The following is a 19,840-nucleotide window of genomic DNA, read 5'->3' as shown; positions in this document are numbered from 1 at the left end:
ACCATGGCCCTCATACCACCATGGCCTTCATACCAATCTAGGCCTCATACCACCATGGCCTTCACACCAATCTGGCCCTCATACCACCATGGCCTTCATACCAATCTGGCCCTCATACCACCATGGCCTTCATACCAATCTGGCCCTCATACCACCATGGCCTTCATACCAATCTGGCCCTCATACCAATCTGGCCTTCATACCACCATGGCCTTCATACCAATCTGGCCCTCATACCACCATGGCCTTCATACCAATCTGGACTTCATACCAATCTAGCCCTCATACCACCATGGCCTTCACACCAATCTGGCCCTCATACCACCATGGCCCTCACACCAATCTGGCCCTCATACCACCATGGCCCTCATATCAATCTGGCCCTCATACCACCATGGCCTTCATACCAATCTGGCCCTCACACCACCATGGCCTTTATACCAATCTGGCCCTCATACCACCATGGCCTTCATACCAATCTGGCCCTCATACCACCATGGCCTTCATACCAATCTGGCCCTCATACCAATCTGGCCCTCATACCAATCTGGCCCTCATACCACCATGGCCCTCATACCAATCTGGCCCTCATACCACCATGGCCTTCATACCAATCTGGCCCTCACACCACCATGGCCTTCATACCAATCTGGCCCTCATACCACCATGGCCCTCACACCAATCTGGCCCTCATACCACCATGGCCTTCATACCCATCTGGCCCTCATACCACCATGGCCCTCACACCAATCTGTCCCTCATACCAAGCTGGCCCTCATACCACCATGGCCCTCATACCAATCTGGCCCTCATACCACCATGGCCCTCATACCAATCTGGCCCTCATACCACCATGGCCATCATACCAATCTAGGCCTCATAACACCATGGCCCTCATACCACCATGGCCCTCATACCAATCTGGCCCTCATACCAATCTGGCCCTCATACCACCATGGCCCTCATACCAATCTGGCCCTCATACCACCATGGCCTTCATACCAATCTGGCCCTCACACCACCATGGCCTTCATACCAATCTGGCCCTCATACCACCATGGCCCTCACACCAATCTGGCCCTCATACCACCATGGCCTTCATACCCATCTGGCCCTCATACCACCATGGCCCTCACACCAATCTGTCCCTCATACCAAGCTGGCCCTCATACCACCATGGCCCTCATACCAATCTGGCCCTCATACCACCATGGCCCTCATACCAATCTGGCCCTCATACCACCATGGCCATCATACCAATCTAGGCCTCATAACACCATGGCCCTCATACCACCATGGCCCTCATACCAATCTGGCCCTCATACCACCATGGCCTTCATACCAATCTAGGCCTCATACCACCATGGCCCTCATACCAATCTGGCCCTCATACCACCATGGCCCTCATACCACCATGGCCTTCATACCAATCTAGGCCTCATACCACCATGGCCTTCACACCAATCTGGCCCTCATACCACCATGGCGTTCATACCAATCTGGCCCTCATACCACCATGGCCTTCATACCAATCTGGCCCTCATACCACCATGGCCTTCATACCAATCTGGCCCTCATACCAATCTGGCCCTCATACCACCATGGCCTTCATACCAATCTGGACTTCATACCAATCTAGCCCTCATACCACCATGGCCTTCACACCAATCTGGCCCTCATACCACCATGGCCCTCACACCAATCTGGCCCTCATACCACCATGGCCCTCATATCAATCTGGCCCTCATACCACCATGGCCTTCATACCAATCTGGCCCTCACACCACCATGGCCTTTATACCAATCTGGCCCTCATACCACCATGGCCTTCATACCAATCTGGCCCTCATACCACCATGGCCTTCATACCAATCTGGCCCTCATACCACCATGGCCCTCATACCAATCTGGCCCTCATACCACCATGGCCCTCATACCAATCTGGCCCTCATACCACCATGGCCTTCATACCAATCTGGCCCTCACACCACCATGGCCTTCATACCAATCTGGCCCTCATACCACCATGGCCCTCACACCAATCTGGCCCTCATACCACCATGGCCTTCATACCCATCTGGCCCTCATACCACCATGGCCCTCACACCAATCTGTCCCTCATACCAAGCTGGCCCTCATACCACCATGGCCCTCATACCAATCTGGCCCTCATACCACCATGGCCCTCATACCAATCTGGCCCTCATACCACCATGGCCATCATACCAATCTAGGCCTCATAACACCATGGCCCTCATACCACCATGGCCCTCATACCAATCTGGCCCTCATACCACCATGGCCTTCATACCAATCTAGGCCTCATACCACCATGGCCCTCATACCAATCTGGCCCTCATACCACCATGGCCCTCATACCACCATGGCCTTCATACCAATCTAGGCCTCATACCACCATGGCCTTCACACCAATCTGGCCCTCATACCACCATGGCGTTCATACCAATCTGGCCCTCATACCACCATGGCCTTCATACCAATCTGGCCCTCATACCACCATGGCCTTCATACCAATCTGGCCCTCATACCAATCTGGCCCTCATACCACCATGGCCTTCATACCAATCTGGCCCTCATACCACCATGGCCTTCATACCAATCTGGCCCTCATACCACCATGGCCTTCATACCAATCTGGCCTTCATACCAATCTGGACTTCATACCAATCTAGCCCTCATACCACCATGGCCTTCACACCAATCTGGCCCTCATACCACCATGGCCCTCACACCAATCTGGCCCTCATACCACCATGGCCCTCATATCAATCTGGCCCTCATACCACCATGGCCTTCATACCAATCTGGCCCTCACACCACCATGGCCTTCATACCAATCTGGCCCTCATACCACCATGGCCTTCATACCAATCTGGCCCTCATACCACCATGGCATTCATACCAATCTGGCCCTCATACCACCATGGCCCTCATACCAATCTGGCCCTCATACCACCATGGCCCTCATACCAATCTGGCCCTCATACCACCATGGCCTTCATACCAATCTGGCCCTCACACCACCATGGCCTTCATACCAATCTGGCCCTCATACCACCATGGCCTTCATACCAATCTGGCCCTCATACCAATCTGGCCTTCATACCAATCTGGCCCTCATACCAATCTGGCCCTCATACCAATCTGGCCCTCATACCACCATGGCCTTCATACCCATCTGGCCCTCATACCACCATGGCCCTCACACCAATCTGTCCCTCATACCAATCTGGCCCTCATACCACCATGGCCCTCACACCAATCTGGCCCTCATACCACCATGGCCTTCATACCAATCTGGCCCTCATACCACCATGGCCCTCACACCAATCTGTCCCTCATACCACCATGGCCTTCATACCAATCTGGCCCTCATACCACCATGGCCTTCATACCAATCTGGCCCTCATACCAATCTGGCCCTCATACCAATCTGGCCCTCATACCACCATGGCCTTCATACCAATCTGGCCCTCATACCAATCTGGCCCTCATACCAATCTGGCCCTCATACCACCATGGCCTTCATACCAATCTGGCCCTCATACCACCATGACCCTCACACCAATCTGGCCCTCACACCACCATGGCTCTCATACCAATCTGGCTCTCACACCACCATGGCCTTCATACCAATCTGGCCCTCATACCACCATGGCCCTCACACCAATCTGGCCCTCATACCACCATGGCCCTCATACCAATCTGGCCCTCATACCACCATGGCCCTCATACCAATCTGGCCATCACACCACCATGGCCCTCATACCAATCTGGCCCTCATACCACCATGGCCACAATCATCCCAAGCTTCCAATTGGCTCATTCATTCCCCCTCCTCTCCCCTGTAACTATTCCCCAGGTCGTTGCTGTAAATAACAATGTGTTTTCAGTCAACTTACCTGGTAAAATAAGGGTAAAATAAAAAATCCTAGTCACTATAGGGTGGCAGGTAGCCTAGCGATTAAGAGCTTTGGGCCAGTAACCGAAAGGTTGCAGGTTCAAATCCCTGAGCTGGCAAGGTGGAAAAATCTGCCCCATCAACAACTGGGTGCTGTGGATGTTGATTAAGGCAGCCCCCCTGCACCTCTCTGATTTAGAGGGGTTGGGTTAAATGCAGAAGACACATTTTGGTTGAATGCATTCAGTTGTGGAACTGACTAGGTTTTCCCTTCCCAGTTGTTTTTGAAGGCTGTTTAATTTATTGCTGATTCCAGTCTAGTTCGAGGCGGACCATAGCACCAATGCCTACAATGCAGCAGACAGCTCATCCCAAGGAGTGAGGGAAGGATGTACCCATATCTGAACCCCACATCTTTGATTCTTCCCTCCTCAAAAGGACATGACCTGACGTGACAAAGTGTCTCAAAGAGACTCGACTTAGATCAGAGTGTGGTCTCAGTCTGGGTTAAAGCCCTGTGTTCTGTGATGTGTGATCTCAGTCTGGGTTAAAGCCCTGTGTTCTGTGATGTGTGATCTCAGTCTGGGTTAAAGCCCTGTGTTCTGTGATGTGTGGTCTCAGTCTGGGTTAAAGCCCTGTGTTTTGTGATGTGTAGTCTCAGTCTGGGTTAAAGCCCTGTGTTCTGTTGTCTCAGTCTGAGTTTGGGTTAAAGCCCTGTGTTCTGTGATATGTAGTCTCAGTCTGGGTTAAAGCCCTGTGTTCTGTGATGTGTAGTCTCAGTCTAGGATTGGGTTAAAGCCCTGTGTTCTGTGATGTGTAGTCTCAGTCTGGGTTAAAGCCCTGTGTTCTGTTGTCTCAGGCTGGGTATGGGTTAAAGCCCTGTGTTCTGTGATGTGTGGTCTCAGTCTGGGTTAAAGCCCTGTGTTCTGTTGTCTCGGTCTGAGTTTGGGTTAAAGCCCTGTGTTCTGTGATGTGTGGTCTCAGTTTGGGTTAAAGCCCTGTGATCTGTGATGTGTAGTCTCAGTCTGGGATTGGGTTAAAGCCCTGTGTTCTGTGATGTGTGGTCTCAGTCTGGGTTAAAGCCCTGTGTTCTGTTGTCTCAGTCTGGGATTGGGTTAAAGCCCTGTGTTCTGTGATGTGTGGCCTCAGTTTGGGTTAAAGCCCTGTGATCTGTGATGTGTAGTCTCAGTCTGGGATTGGGTTAAAGCCCTGTGTTCTGTGATGTGTGGTCTCAGTTTGGGTTAAAGCCCTGTGTTCTGTGATGTGTAGTCTCAGTCTGGGTTAAAGCCCTGTGTTCTGTTGTCTCAGGCTGGGTATGGGTTAAAGCCCTGTGTTTCGTGGTCTCAGTCTGGGTCTGGTTTAAAGCCCTGTGTTCTGTGATATGTGGTCGTGCTGTGAGAGTGTAATAATGATGGCGGTAGCGGCGCCATCTGTGACGGGCCCATTTTAGAATTTCACATTACCCAGGCTCCTCTTGACGCCTCCACATGAAAGCTGCCACACCCCCATGCTCAGGCTTAGAGCAAAGCGCTTGTGAAACACGTTGATTGGACTGTAATGTAAAACAAAGCGGACAGTGATCATGAAACAGACTGGACACAGAGAGAGAACAAGCAGTCTCATAACAACCGAGGGTAATGGCCCCCATTGGCTGGCTCTGCTCTGCTCTGCTCTGGACAGATATATCTCAGTGGTTGGTAGTGGTTACCTCTATGTGTTTCCATAGGAGACAATCACTTAGATATACACTATATATATTTTTTAAGTATGTGGACACCCTTTCAAATGAGTGGATTCGGCTATTTCAGCCATAGCCATTGCTGACAGGTGTATAAAATCTAGCACACAGCTCCATAGACAAACATTGGCAGTAGAATGGCCTGTTCCTGAACAGCTCAGTGACTTTCAACGTGGCACCGTTATAAACTCAGCAAAAAAAGAAATGTCCCTTTTTCAGGACCCTGTCTTTCAAAGATAATTCATAAAAATCCAAATAACTTCACAGATCTTCATTGTAAAGAGTTTTAACACTGTTTCCCATGTTTGTTCAATGAACCATAAATAATGAATGAACATGCACCTGTGGAACGGCTTACAGACGGTAGGGAATTAAGGTCACAGTTATGAAAACTTAGGACACTGAAGAGGCCTTTCTACTGACTCTGAAAAACACCAAAAGAAAGATGCCAAGAGTCCCTGCTCATCTGTGTGAACGTGCCTTTGGCATGCTGCAAGGAGGCATGAGGACTGCAGATGTGGCCAGGGAAATAAATTGCAATGTCCGTACTGCGAGACGCCTAAGACAGCGCTTCAGGGAGACAGGACGGACAGCTGATCGTCATCGCAGTGGCAGACCACGTGTAACAACACCTGCACAGGATTGGTACATCCGAACATCACACCTGCGGGACAGGTACAGGATGGCAACAACAACTGCCCGAGTTACACCAGGAACACACAATCCCTCCATCAGTGCTCAGACTGTCCGCAATAAGCTGAGAGAGGCTGGACTGAGGGCTTGTATGCCTGTTGTAAGGCAGGTCCTAACCAGACATCACCGGCAACAACGTCGCCTATGGGCGCAAACCCACCATCGCTTGACCAGACGGACTGGCAAAAAGTGCTCTTCTCTGACGAGTCGTGGTTTTGTCTCACCAGAGGTGATGGTCGGATTCGCGTTTATCGTCGAAGGAATGAGCATTACACCGAGGCCTGTACTCTGGAGCGGGAGCGATTTGGAGGTAGAGGGTCCGTCATGGTCTGGGGCTGTGTGTCACAGCATTATCGGACTGAGCTTGTTGTCATTGCAGGCAATTTCAACGCTGTGCGTTACAGGGAAGACATCCTCCTCCCTCATGTGGTACCCTTCCTGCAGGCTCATCCTGACATGACCCTCCAGCATGACAATGCCACCAGCCATACTGCTCGTACTGTGAGTGATTTCCTGCAAGACAGGAATGTCAGTGTTCTGCCATGGCCAGCGAAGAGCCCGGATCTCAATCCCATTGATTACGTCTGGGACCTGTTGGATCGGAGGGTGAGGGCTAGGGCTATCCCCCCCAGAAATGTTCGGGAACTTGCAGGTGCCTTGGTGGAAGAGTGGGGTAACATCTCACAGCAAGAACTGGCAAATCTGGTGCAGTCCATGAGGAGGAGATGTACTGCAGTACTTAATGCAGCAGATGACCAAACCAGATACTGACTGTTACTTTTGATTTTGACCCCCCCTTTGTTCAGGGACACATTATTCCATTTCTGTTAGTCATATGTCTGTGGAACTTGTTCAGTTTATGTCTCAGTTGTTGAATCTTGTTATGTTCATACAAATATTTACACATGTTAAGTTTGCTGAAAATAAACGCAGTTGACAGTGAGAGGACGTTTCTTTTTTTGCTGAGTTTAGGATGCCACCTTTCCAACAAGTCAGTTCGTCAAATTTCTGCCCTGCTAGAGCTTCCCCGGTCAACTGTAAGTGCTGTTATTGGTGTTCAACCCCATCGAACACCTTTTGGATGAATTGGAATACCAACTGCGAACTAGGCCTAATCACCCAACATCAGTGCCCAACCTCTCTAGCTCTTGTGGCTGAATGGAAGCAAGTCCCCGCAGCAATGTTCCAACATCTAGTGGAAAGCCTTCCAGAAGATTGGAGGCTGTTACAGCAGCAAAGGGGGGACCAACTCCATTTTAATGCCCATGATTTTGGAATGAGATGTTTGACGAGCAGGTGTCCACATAAAGTTAAATAAAGGTTCAATCAAATAGATCATGTAGTGTAGCAGTGGAGGTCCTCACTGTTGATGCTGTCCTTCCTTATATAGTGGTGCAAAGCTGAAGCCCAAATAAAGAGATTGGCTATCAGCAGAGGGATATAGAACAGGGATTTACACCGTGAAGAGATTAGAGATGAATGGTTTATGAGTGTTCGCTCATAAAAGATTACATGATCTCCTCTGCTGACCCGCTCCGGTTTCTTTCTCCAGCCTCCATAATAAGGTGTCCAAATTTCTCTTCATCTTCTGTCGGATCTGCGTTAGAACACAAGCCTTTGAATGTTGTGTCCAATAGTGTCTTTTGACCAGTCTTTTGAGGAGCCTCAGTGCAATACAATACTCAAATTACAAGCCAAATGTCTTATATTTCAACAGAGCCGGAGTCATCCGGGTCTCATTCTGGAGAGGATGGCGTTCCAGTCCGTTCCAGACGCAGGCTGATGCAGGAAGAGTGGACAGAAGACAACCAGACCCTGGACCTTTCTAGACCAGGTGAGTCAGCCTCCCAGACCCAAATCTTTCTCACTTCCACCTTGCCGCTGATGCTAACTGATCTCCCTGCTAGCCAAAAGTTTATGTTCCCAACCATGTCCTCTGGCACACAGATTTAGCTTTCCTCAGAGAATTACAACTGATGCGGACCACCTTCAAACTCAATAGTCTCTCTGTACTAATTTTACATGACATTTTAGTCATTTAGCAGATGCTCTTATACAGAGCAACTTAATAGTGTTCCACTATGCGTTAAATTATGAATGAGATTCCATAGGAGCCCTACAATTCCTGAAGACACACGTGATGCACAAACTGTCTCTTGACTAAAGATTTATTTTCCAAACTTTGTGGGACACTTGAGGGGGCTCCAAGTGTGTCTTAGCTGTGTAGATGTGACTGAGTGTGTGTTTATGTGGGTTTGGGGTAGGCAGTTGAGTCTGTGTGTGTGCTGGTGAACCCTGGCTCTCCTTCTCCCCTGCGGGTTAACTGAAAAGGTCATGTGGGCTGAGACTGCAGTGCAGTGGTTGTCAGGAATCTCTGCTCTGTAAACTGTGTCTCAAACTTGGCTGCCGGGCCAGAGGAAAGGTTCTGTCTGGAGAGGTTAGAGCAGCATGCCAGACTTGTGCAATGGAAGAATCAAGGCAATAGATAAACAGTTAGTAAACACAGTGGAGGACATGGGGGGGAGAAGACAGCTAGGGAGGAGAGCTCTGCAGCAGGACAACAGGACTGAGCAACACACAGTGCTTTGACTTCAATCTGCAGCATGAGAAATAATGAACTGCATTGGATACCACTATCTCCCTGAGGACACCTGCCAGGCTGCCACAATCATTATATTTTTTACGCTTGGCAGAGGAGAGCCATTAATGCAAGATGTCTACCTACTACACCAGTATATCAAGCACCATATGTGTTGTCTTTCTGTTACAAACAGACCTCGGTATCTTTGACAACGACACATCTCCCATATAGATGGGGTGATAAAGTCAGGGACGCAGCTTTAGTTTTAGAAGTGGGCGGGACATAATTATTATTATTCTACTTTTTTTTTGTCAGATAAACACTCCGAACAGCCTACCAAACCGCTCGGAGTCTTCCGCATGGTCCTAAAGCACACCACTGACTTGTTTGTATCACATTCCAATGATAAAACTGGGGGGGACAAACATGCAATTTCAGAATGTGGGCGGGGCATGTGGGGGGACATGAAAGTTGCACCCCTGTATAAAGTAAATACAGGTTGTAAAACAGGAGGCTGATGGATCTGCCCTCAAGAAAAAAGATTGCAGTCAGAGTGCAACATAACTGCAGTACACTGCAGTATAACTGCATTATGCTGCAAATACTGTGTCCAAAATAACAGTTTTTTCCCCCTACAGTAGTTTCAGTTCAATTGCAGTCACTGTGCAGTATACCACAGTCGACTGCAGTTACTGCACTTTTACAACAGTTTCAAAACTCATTTTTTTGTAAGGGTGTGGGCAAGTATGAGATAAACTGATGGGCTGCACTAGGCTACTCCTTTATAATACAGGCTCAGGGCAGGCTACTCCTTTATAATACAGGCTCAGGGCAGGCTACTCCTTTATAATACAGGCTCAGGGCAGGCTACTCCTTTATAATACAGGCTCAGGGCAGGCTACTCCTTTATAATACAGGCTCAGGGCAGGCTACTCCTTTATAATACAGGCTCAGGGCAGGCTACTCCTTTATAATACAGGCTCAGGGCAGGCTACTCCTTTATAATACAGGCTCAGGGCAGGCTACTCCTCTTTATCTGCAGGTCAGCCCCTGTTTACTGTAACTGGTAATAATTACAGAATCCATAGTGGGATCAAACGGCCAGCTCGGAACTCAAGGAATATTATCTTTGGGATAGCGTAAGGGAGGTCTCGCTCTCCATCCCCCTGCTTAACAAGACGGAGACGGCAACGTCTGCCTTCAGTCGTCAACCCTTTGAGGCCAGCGTTGCTAAGCAACTGAATGCTAAATGTTGAAACCCAGAAAATTCTGTCTTTCAAGCATTCAAAGTGACGAGACAGAATTAACAACCACAACGAGCTAAAAATAAACCAGCAGGAGAAGATAAGCTAATGCGTTTTTATAAGTGTCAATAACGATCGCTCATGTGTTTTTTTATGCATACGTTTGTTGGTTTTGGCAAACAACAGAGCCAGACGTTTGAGGATGATTTTTCCACAGATATATTTTAGTGGTTGACTGAAAAAGAGAATCTGGCACGAAGAGAATCTGAGTTTTGTCAGGGGAGTAATTTATTATGGCTGTCAAATAAAGCAAATGGCTATTAATGCAACCATTAAACATGGGAGTAGTTTTCTTTTTGTCTGAAGTCTTTGGGAATTGGGGGAAATATTCTTAGCTTTCCATCACTCCCTCCCGTCTCTCTAGAACCCTTGTCCTCTCTGCGTTCACATTGGTTCCTGATGGTAATTTAAAGATCAGAGGTTAAGGATGGAGGTCAGACTTCACTCACAGACAGCTCTTTGTGTGTTTGAACATAAAACAAGTTTTCAGTATATGGCTCACATATACCATCTAAATTGATATAGAATGGTGCTGCAATGGATATCTGCTGTTTTATGGGTTCCTGACCAATTCTGCTATTTTGATAGCTTTTTTGAGCTGATCATAATTTGTTTTGTACATAAAGTTTCAGCCATCTCTTCCTTTGACCAAAAAAAGCTTCTGTACATCAGAACAGCGGTCACTAACCTCCCTTTAAATGAAGATTTCTACTTCAGCGAGTCGACATACTGCTCACCCCGGGCCAGGCCCTAATCCCCGAGCCACGGAAAAGACGCCGACGGCGAGCACCCTGACAAAACTATGTTCGCAAATAAATAATCCACCTCTGCCCTCTGTTCTGTTGGTCGGACGTGAAAATCACTGGAGAACAAACTGGATGAGCTCCGTTCGAGACTATCCTATCAACGGCACCTGAAGAACTGTAATATCCTATGTCGTGGCTGAACAAGGACATGGATAATATACATCTAGCTGTTTTTTCTATTCATCGGCAGGATGAACGGCAGCATCAGAAAACTCAAGGAGGGAGGTGTGTGTCTCTTTGTTAACAACAGCTGGTGAACGATCTCTAATACTAAGGAAGTCTCGAGGTTCTGCTCGCCTGAGTTAAATTGCCTCATGACTATTGTTGACTATACTATTTACCAAGATAATTGTCATCTATTTTTTGTGGCTGTCTATTTACCACCACAAACCAATGTTGGCACTAAGACCGTACAAAACGACCTGTATAGGGCCATAAGCAAATAGGAAATGCTGATCCAGAGGCGGCGCTCCTAGTGGCCGGTGATTTAAATGCAGGGAAACTGAAATGCGTCTTACCTACTTTCTACCAGCATGTCACATGTGCAGCTAGAGGAGCCAAAACTCGAGATCACCTTTACACACAGAAATGCATAGAAAGCTCTCCCTCAACCTCCATTTGGCAAATCTGACCAAAACTATACTCCTGATTCCTGCTTACAAGCAAAAACTCAAACAGGAAGTACCAGTGACACGCTTAATATGGAAGTGGTCCGATGAAGCGGATGCTAAGCGACTGGACTGTTTCGCTAGCACAGACTGGAATATGTTCCAGGATTCATCTGATGACGTTGAGGAGTTTATGGTAGTATGCATTTTGAGAAACACCCATTGTGTATTTATTATTACTTTTATTATAACGTGTTATTACTTTTCAATTATTTCTCTCTTTTCTTTCTGCATTTTTGGGAAAGCCCCGTAAGTAAGCATTTCAATGTTATTTTACACATGTTGTTTACAAAGCATGTGACGAATAACATTATATTTGATTGATTTGATTTCAGATAGGATATTAGTGGTGTCTAATTGTTTTACTTCAGTAGCATCCTGTGTTTCCCAGCCCACCAACATGACATTGAGTCTGACTCTTTAAGATGATGGATTGTACCATGTGATGTGTCTGAAGAGGTGGAGTAAATCTCCTGTGAGGGAGTGAAGTTTATCGATTGCACTCCCACTGTAGGTCTTCTGAGGATCTCTCAAATGATTACAGCCACTGTTTTGTTGGATGAAGGATGGATATTGAGTGTTGGTGGGATTTGTATGGCTGGGTTGGCTTTGTCTATTCAGAACCGGGCCAGTATTTTTGCGTTCCAGTTAGACATTTATCTGCTCTGTTGCAGTCTACCATTGAAGACTAGACGCAGAAAAGGTGCGCTGTTTGTTTTCGAGCAATATGATTGGCCGTTTATTCAAGCACCACCAAGCTACGTTCACACAGCACACGCAAGCTGTCCTGAAGAAAAGGAAGCGCAGAGCTTATTTATTTTAGGGATAGTAGTTAAACAAAAGTAAACGTTCAATAGCGAACATACTAGCAATATGCTGGCTAATGTTAATAGTCTGCAAAAAGAAAGCTACACAAATACACTTTACAGGGCTTGACAAGCACTTTTATTTCTACTTGTCGCCCACAAAAAAATGGTCTGTAACAATTTTGACATCATTGTAAGGAACCACTTTACAACATAAGATATATTATTATCTCTTTTACGATAGAGAATCGGACAAAAATGAAGGCTACCCTCTTTGCATATTCAAGTCTGTCTCAAAATACAACACTCTCCTGGAGGATGGTTGACCACCCTTGGTAGCCTATAAAATATTACAACATTACAATAAATGACAACAAACTACTTTGTATATCTTTATACAGTACAATAATTCCCTCCAGGGCTCGAAATGAAGGATGTCCCATTCCCTCAACATTTACATGGTCATATTTTGGCTAGGCTACTTTGAAACAAGGCAAGTTAACCCACTGTTCCCCGGGCGCCGAAGACGTGGATGTCGGTTATAGCAGCCCCCCCCCCCCCCGCACCTCTTTGATTCAGGGAAGTTGGGTTAAATGCGGAAGTCACATTTCAGTTGAATGCATTCAGTTGTACAACCGACTAGGTATCCCCCTTTCCCTTTCCTTTCCCTTTCATAAAATGACATTAAACGTCCAGGTTTTAACTATCAGTCCCGAGATCCCAGCAAAAATCGACTTTTCATTAATCTGACTTGATCTGCATGTCCCTTATATTTATCCCCAATAAAACATTTTACCATTTTATTTTCAGGACAACCAGGGCTGAAAGTAGAACACAAAACAATTTGACATAAACAGTTACATTCCGCCAACGCAAAAACCTGATAAAAATGAATTTATATGAATCCTGTACATTAATTGTTTGTTCACTGGGAAATGAATATCCAACTAGTCAGTGACAACTGTGTGGAGTTTGTGACACCAACTTTGTGAGCTTATTACAGTATTATAGACTCTATGTCCTGGGATTTCAAATGGTATTCTATGTAGAAGAGTCCCTTACCTTCTAACAACTCTTGTGTAGCTTGTGAGTGTCATGTTTGTTCGTGAGAGTCTCAGCTTTTCATAGTTTTTAGCTGAAACTATTCTGATGTTTTTGTATAAAAGACCGGGACCCCTTCACAAACACCACTCTAGCTCAGCCCTCACTAATCACACAGACTAATAGACAAATCCAATGGGACAAGAAGTCTGTAACTCAAACACATAATGTTTAAAAGGGGTTAGAATTCCAAAACACGCCAGTGATACGGTGGGACTCATTGAGTTAAACAATTAGTTTCAAAATGCGGTGCGCAACAGACACTGTCCTTTACTCTCCGGACTTGTGGCCATTTGTGCTTTGAGTATGTTGACAGAATCAAGCCTTTTGAGGTTAATGTTGATTATCCTACATTATAGGTGACACGCATATTGGCTACAGCCTCATGTTCAGACCGATACATAAAATGTAGCCGAACTTTAATGAGACTTTTAATTTCATAAATATGGGCTAAACGCCAGTCATGTTTGGCAAATATAATGTAGGATAATCAACATTAGCCTCTGAAGGCTTGATTCTGTGTCTTGTAGGCTTTGTAATGTAGATGAAAATACATTTGAATATTATTCCAATGTTGGCCTCTCTTATCCAATTCTGATCAGAGTAATTGTGATTTTTGTGCGATTTTCTGTTTTGTGATTTCTGTGTTTTTACTTGTCCGGGACAAGAGGACAAGCATTAATGTCAAGCCCTGCTTTAGCATTCCTTGGCTTGCCTACAGTAGCCAGGTTGATGTCTCTTTTGAAGCCACTATGTAGCCATTATGGGCAGCGTCCTATTTAGAAACAAAAATTAAAGCTATTAATACAATGCAATTCTAAAGAATAGAGTAATGACTTACTTTGCTAATTTATATTAAAAAGCTTTGTAATGAATATCATAATTGTAACGCTCGTCTGAAGAAGAGGACCAAAGCGCAGCGTGGTAAGTTTTCATGATAATTTATTCAAACTGAACACTGAAACAAAATAACAAAACAAAACAGTTCTGTCTGGTGCAGACACAAAACATTACCCACAAAACACAGGTGGGAAAAAGGCTGCCTAAGTATGATTCCCAATCAGAGACAACGATAGACAGCTGCCTCTGATTGGGAACCACACTCGGCCAAAAACAAGGAAATATAACACATAGAATGCCCACCCTAATCACACCCTGGCCTAACCAAAATAGAGACTAAAACCCTCTCTATGGCCAGGGCGTGACAATAATAACCAAATATAACTTATTAATAGCTGCATATAGAGGGAAGTCATACCAACCTATAGCCCCTGCATAACCCCAGTGCATTTAAAAGCTACACCATGTCCGGACCAGTAGAAGTTTCGTTCGGGCCAGTCGATTTTTGGCCAACTGAGTCCGGTCAGGCAAGTGAGAAAAAAAGTTAATGTTGGACTCAGAGTTTTACCTGACCAGGTAATGAGATCAGGTAAAACTACAGGCCCCAGAAAAGGCACGTACAAATTTTGCCACACCAGTTTCGAACCTGTCTTGCCACCTTTGGGTTTGCTCTTATCTGCCTTTCTAAGAGATGACTGACTATGTCATAAAATCATAGAAGGAAAAATATGTCCATAATGAATTTTCATTACATGGATGAAAGCAAATGTTTGGATTCTTCATAAAAAATGGAAGGTTGTTGCAGTGGTTTATTCTATGTAGTGGTGCTGTTTCTGTTGCTGTGTGAGACTGCTTTCGTTTTCTGTGTTTCACTCAATACCTTAGCTTGACTCCAAGATACCCTGCAGAATCAATAACATATCTTTCTCTCCTTCCCTCTGCCTGCCATTTGGCCACAATTGCAGTCCATTTGAGTCCCCTGCAGCAGAGTGACTCAAATGGATATCTCAACTGTTCACAGCTTTAGTGGTTTCATTTAGTAGGGGTTTCACTTTCAATCAGGACTGATATGGCATTAAACACACACTCAAGCATGCTCATTGGTGTATACACACACACACACACACACACACACACACACACACACACACACACACACACACACACACACACACACACACAGAGTGATTACATCAAATGTCCATTTTGACCCCTTCTCCAGATTATTGATGGGATCAGCGGTGAAAGGAAATTAGATCAAGCCTCAGACAGTGTGAATATAAAAGGAGATCTACTGTATCTGAGAGAGATCTATAGGAGACCAGGCGATAGATGTAATTACAGCAGGGAGATGTGCCTGGCTGGCTGGGGCAGCCTGTGATGCCAGAGGAGCAACACGTGAATGCTGCTGTAGCCTCCCCCGAGGCTAGAGTGGATGGAGTCACTCAGTCCCCAGGCAGGCTGAGGCTGACGTGAACACTCACTGTCACTGCTAAGGGCACACACTGAATCTGTGATCAGAATGCTGTCAACTTCATGAGAGCTGATTATGTCCCGTGTCCTGTCCAGAATTGGAAGCCAACCTCCGATATGTAAATCAGCTTACAGCTGGTCTAGTCAATAAGCAAACCCATGCTGCATGCAGTGACAAAAGCCTGGTATATGGGAACAGAGGAAGGGCATCCTCACAAAGAAAATTCCCGGCCAACACCCTCTTGTATGCTCTCTCTCGGGCTTTCTCTCAAAGAACCTCTCCTGAGCTTTGGCAAGGAAAGATAAATATTTTTAGAAATTTCGCTCCAGAGCTGCTTGTCATTTCTCTTTTTTCATATTTCATAAGCCAAGACCATGGGAAACACACATTCCCCTCCCCCTTTCTCACCATTCACGCAGCCGTCATTGGCTTCCCACTGCCGCCTGTCAACAAACCGCTGCCCCCAGGGAGAGGGTTTCCGTGGTAACTGCTTTCACCGAAGCAACTTGTCAATACGTTCATCTGAGCCATGTGTTTCAGGACTGCATTTACAGTGCCTTCAGAAAGTATTCATACCCCTTGACTTATTCCACATTTGGTTGTGTTATGGCTTGAATTCAACATGGATTAAGTATATATTTTTTCTCACACACCTACACTCAATACCCCATAATGACAAAGTGAAAACATGTTTTTAGAAATGTTTGCAAATTTATTGAAAATGAAATACAAAAATATCTATTTTCAAAGTATTCACACCCCTGAGTCAATACATGTTACAATCACCTATGGTAGTGGTTACAACTGCTAGTCTTTCTGGGTAAGTACACCTGGATTGTAGAATATTTGCACGCTATTATTTTTTAAATTCTTCAAACTCTCAATTTTTTTTGCCGTACATTTTTGTCTCCCATTGTCTGGTGGAAAGCAGACCTGAACCAGGTTTTTGTCTGTGCTTCTCTAAAAAAGAAAAAAAAATCTCCCTAGTCCTTGCCGATGACAAGCATACCAGTAACATGATGCAGCCACAAGCATGCTTGAAAATATGAAGAGTGGTACTCAGTGATGTGTTTTGTTGGATTTGTCCCAAACAACACTTTGTATTCAGGACATAAAGTTAATTTCTTTGCCACATTTTTTTGCAGTTTTACTTTAGTGCCTTGTTGCAAACAGGGTGCATGTTTTGGAAAAACGACAATGTTGTTCTCCTTTCACAGCCATTAAACTCTGTAACTGTTTTAAAGTCACCATTGGCCTCATGGGGAAATCTCTGGGTGTTTTCCTTCCTCTCCGGCAACTGAGTTAGGAAGGACGCCTGTATCTTTGTAGTGACTGGGTGTATTGATACACCATCCAAAGTGTAATTAATAACTTCACCATGCTCAAAGAGATATTCAATGTCTGTTTTGTTTTTGTACCCTTCTACCAATAGGTGCCCTTCTTTGTGAGGCATTGGAAAACCTCCCTGGTCTTTGTGGTTGAATCTGTGCTTGAAAGTCACTGCTTGACTGAGGGACCTTACAATGATCTGTATGTGTGTGGTACAGAGATGAGGTAGTCATTCAAAAATCATTTTAAACACTATTATTGCACACAGAGTCCATGCAACTTATTATGTAACTTGTTAAGCACATTTCTACTCCTGAACTTATTTAGGCTTGCCATAACAAAGGGGTTGAATACTTACTGACTTGAGATTTCAGATTTTCATTTTTTATTAATTTGTAAACATTTCTAAAAACATAATTCCACTTTGACATTATTGGGTATTGTGTGTAGGCCAGTGACATAAAATCTAAATGTAATCCATTTGAAATTCAGGCTGTAACACAACAAAATGTGGAAAAGTCAAGGGATGTGAATATTTTCCGAATGCACTGTACATAGAAACTGGGGCATTTTGTATTGGGGCTAAATGTCTCGGGGACCTGGGGCAGGTTCCGGATCTGGCCTGCTTTCCAAAGCACAGCTATAGGATAACGAAAACAGGAAATAATAGAACTACCACATCTAGAGCACAGATGTCCTGACACTGATAGGATGCAGATGTCTACCCACCTTCTTTAGTGAGATTCTGCCTCACTCTTTCTTATGATAATCTGACGGAAAGTTTACATGCTAAACTGAGATGGTTTAGTGAACAGGTCCTGCAACAGCTGGCCAGAAAAGAAAATAAACTCCTTTCTCCACAGTTCTCTGAGAGGCGGGAATATTAAACGACCAGAGACAGAGACAGAGACCCTCACCCTCTAAGTCTCAGATCCAGTATGTTGATTACACAGTATAGAACGGCATGGCCAAGCATACTGTCAACTTCCAGCCATCTAGAGTAGACCATATGGCCCCCTGTCCTCTCCGGTTCACACTACAGATTCAAGGGTCAAAATCGAATATCCTTGATCACATGGGAGGCGTGCTCTCTTAATCCACAGGGAGACGGTTCAGAATGCTGCCGTAGACTTACAGCGCAGTACATGGCATGTAGTGTGCGTACTGTGTTGTGTAGAAAGTGTCATGAAGCCTGTGTTTGGTAGCGTGAGTCATACACCACGTGATGTGTAACATGTGCATTATAGAAAGCGCGTGTGGTGTGGAATAAATCGTGCAGCATGTGTTGTGCGGCGTCAGACAGTCTGCATTGTGGGACTGACTGTGTAGGCTACCCAGCGCTGCCTCAGAGCAACAGCGCTATTAATAGGGTTGAGCTCCCCAGTCGTTAAAGTTCATTTTCCCCTGCGTCTGAGTACTGATTTAGCAGCGCTGCCTTGTGCTCTCCAGGCTGCAGCCTCCTCTCCTCTTCTCACCACGCCGGGGGAAACGAGGGGAAGCGGGACTCTCATTAACACTCTCATTCACACCTGAGGAGCAGGAAGCAGCTGTTCCACACACCTCCTCCTCAGTGCTCTGCTCCTCTCTCTCTACCCGGCCCAGGGGGCCAGAATCTGCTAGCCTGTACAGGTGTGTGGCTGCTTGGAGGAAGCAATTCAATAGGAGATCATAGTTATTAAGCTGTGGAGTGTCAGGCGGAGAAGTGAGATTTATGGGAGTCAAATCGGGGGAAAAAATCTGAAAAACCCTCAAGGTGCCTCCTTCAGTTATATATATATATATATAGCATTCTTTCAGAAGGCCTACTCTGCCATGTCTGTGTTTTGCATCTGTCCTTTAATATACGGAGGTTGATGAGATGGAGACAGGAAAGGAATGGTATTCCTCCCAGTGTGAGGAATATAGCGTCTGTTTGTTGCCCAGTGATAGACTGCTTGTGTCCAAACCATTGTGTCAGTTTGATGTTTGTGCTCTACTTTTCTAGTTTTGATCTTGGGCAGCATTAGTGCCAGACTCTGATTTCCTTCCCTCTCTGCTGTTGTTGAATATCCTTTCCCACCTCCATCTCTCCCTCTCACTCTCTCTATGATCTGTGTCTAACTGTGATGTTTTACTGTTCTCTCTCCCTCAGCCATCCATGAGTTTCCAGAAGATATATTTACCAAGGAGGAGCTGAAAAGAGGAGCAGTGTTGTTACATGTGCTGTGTGTGAGTGTCCTGTAACACACCCCGCAGAAAACGTTCCTGTAACACACCCCGCAGAAAACGTTCCTGTAACACACCCCGCAGAAAACGTTCCTGTAACACACCCCGCAGAAAACGTTCCTGTAACACACCCCGCAGAAAACGTTCCTGTAACACACCCCGCAGAAAACGTTCCTGTAACACACCCCGCAGAAAACGTTCCTGTAACACACCCCGCAGAAAACGTTCCTGTAACACACCCCGCAGAAAACGTTCCTGTAACACACCCCGCAGAAAACGTTCCTGTAACACACCCCGCAGAAAACGTTCCTGTTTAACACACCTCACAAAAACAGCCGTGATACCCCTGATTCCGCCGTTTTACAGCCACATT

The 19,840-nt window shown here is 45.8% G+C and overlaps 1 protein-coding gene across 1 annotated transcript in view; it reads left to right on the top strand.

Moving 5' to 3' along the window:
* The window catches only part of LOC139537070 (sodium/potassium/calcium exchanger 3-like), a 35,608-nt gene that overhangs the window by 7,686 nt on the left and 8,082 nt on the right, over window positions 1–19,840 (top strand). The window contains exons 2-3 of the mRNA XM_071337937.1: window positions 8,071–8,187; window positions 19,394–19,470. Coding sequence (XP_071194038.1) covers window positions 8,071–8,187; window positions 19,394–19,470 — 194 coding nt within the window. The remainder of the gene's footprint in view (window positions 1–8,070; window positions 8,188–19,393; window positions 19,471–19,840) is intronic.

Source organism: Salvelinus alpinus, chromosome 13, assembly GCF_045679555.1.
Source record: "Salvelinus alpinus chromosome 13, SLU_Salpinus.1, whole genome shotgun sequence".
In the NCBI taxonomy this organism is placed as follows: domain Eukaryota; kingdom Metazoa; phylum Chordata; class Actinopteri; order Salmoniformes; family Salmonidae; genus Salvelinus; species Salvelinus alpinus.
The sequence above is the reverse complement of the archived record's forward strand: the minus strand, read 5'-3'. Positions and strand labels throughout refer to the sequence as shown.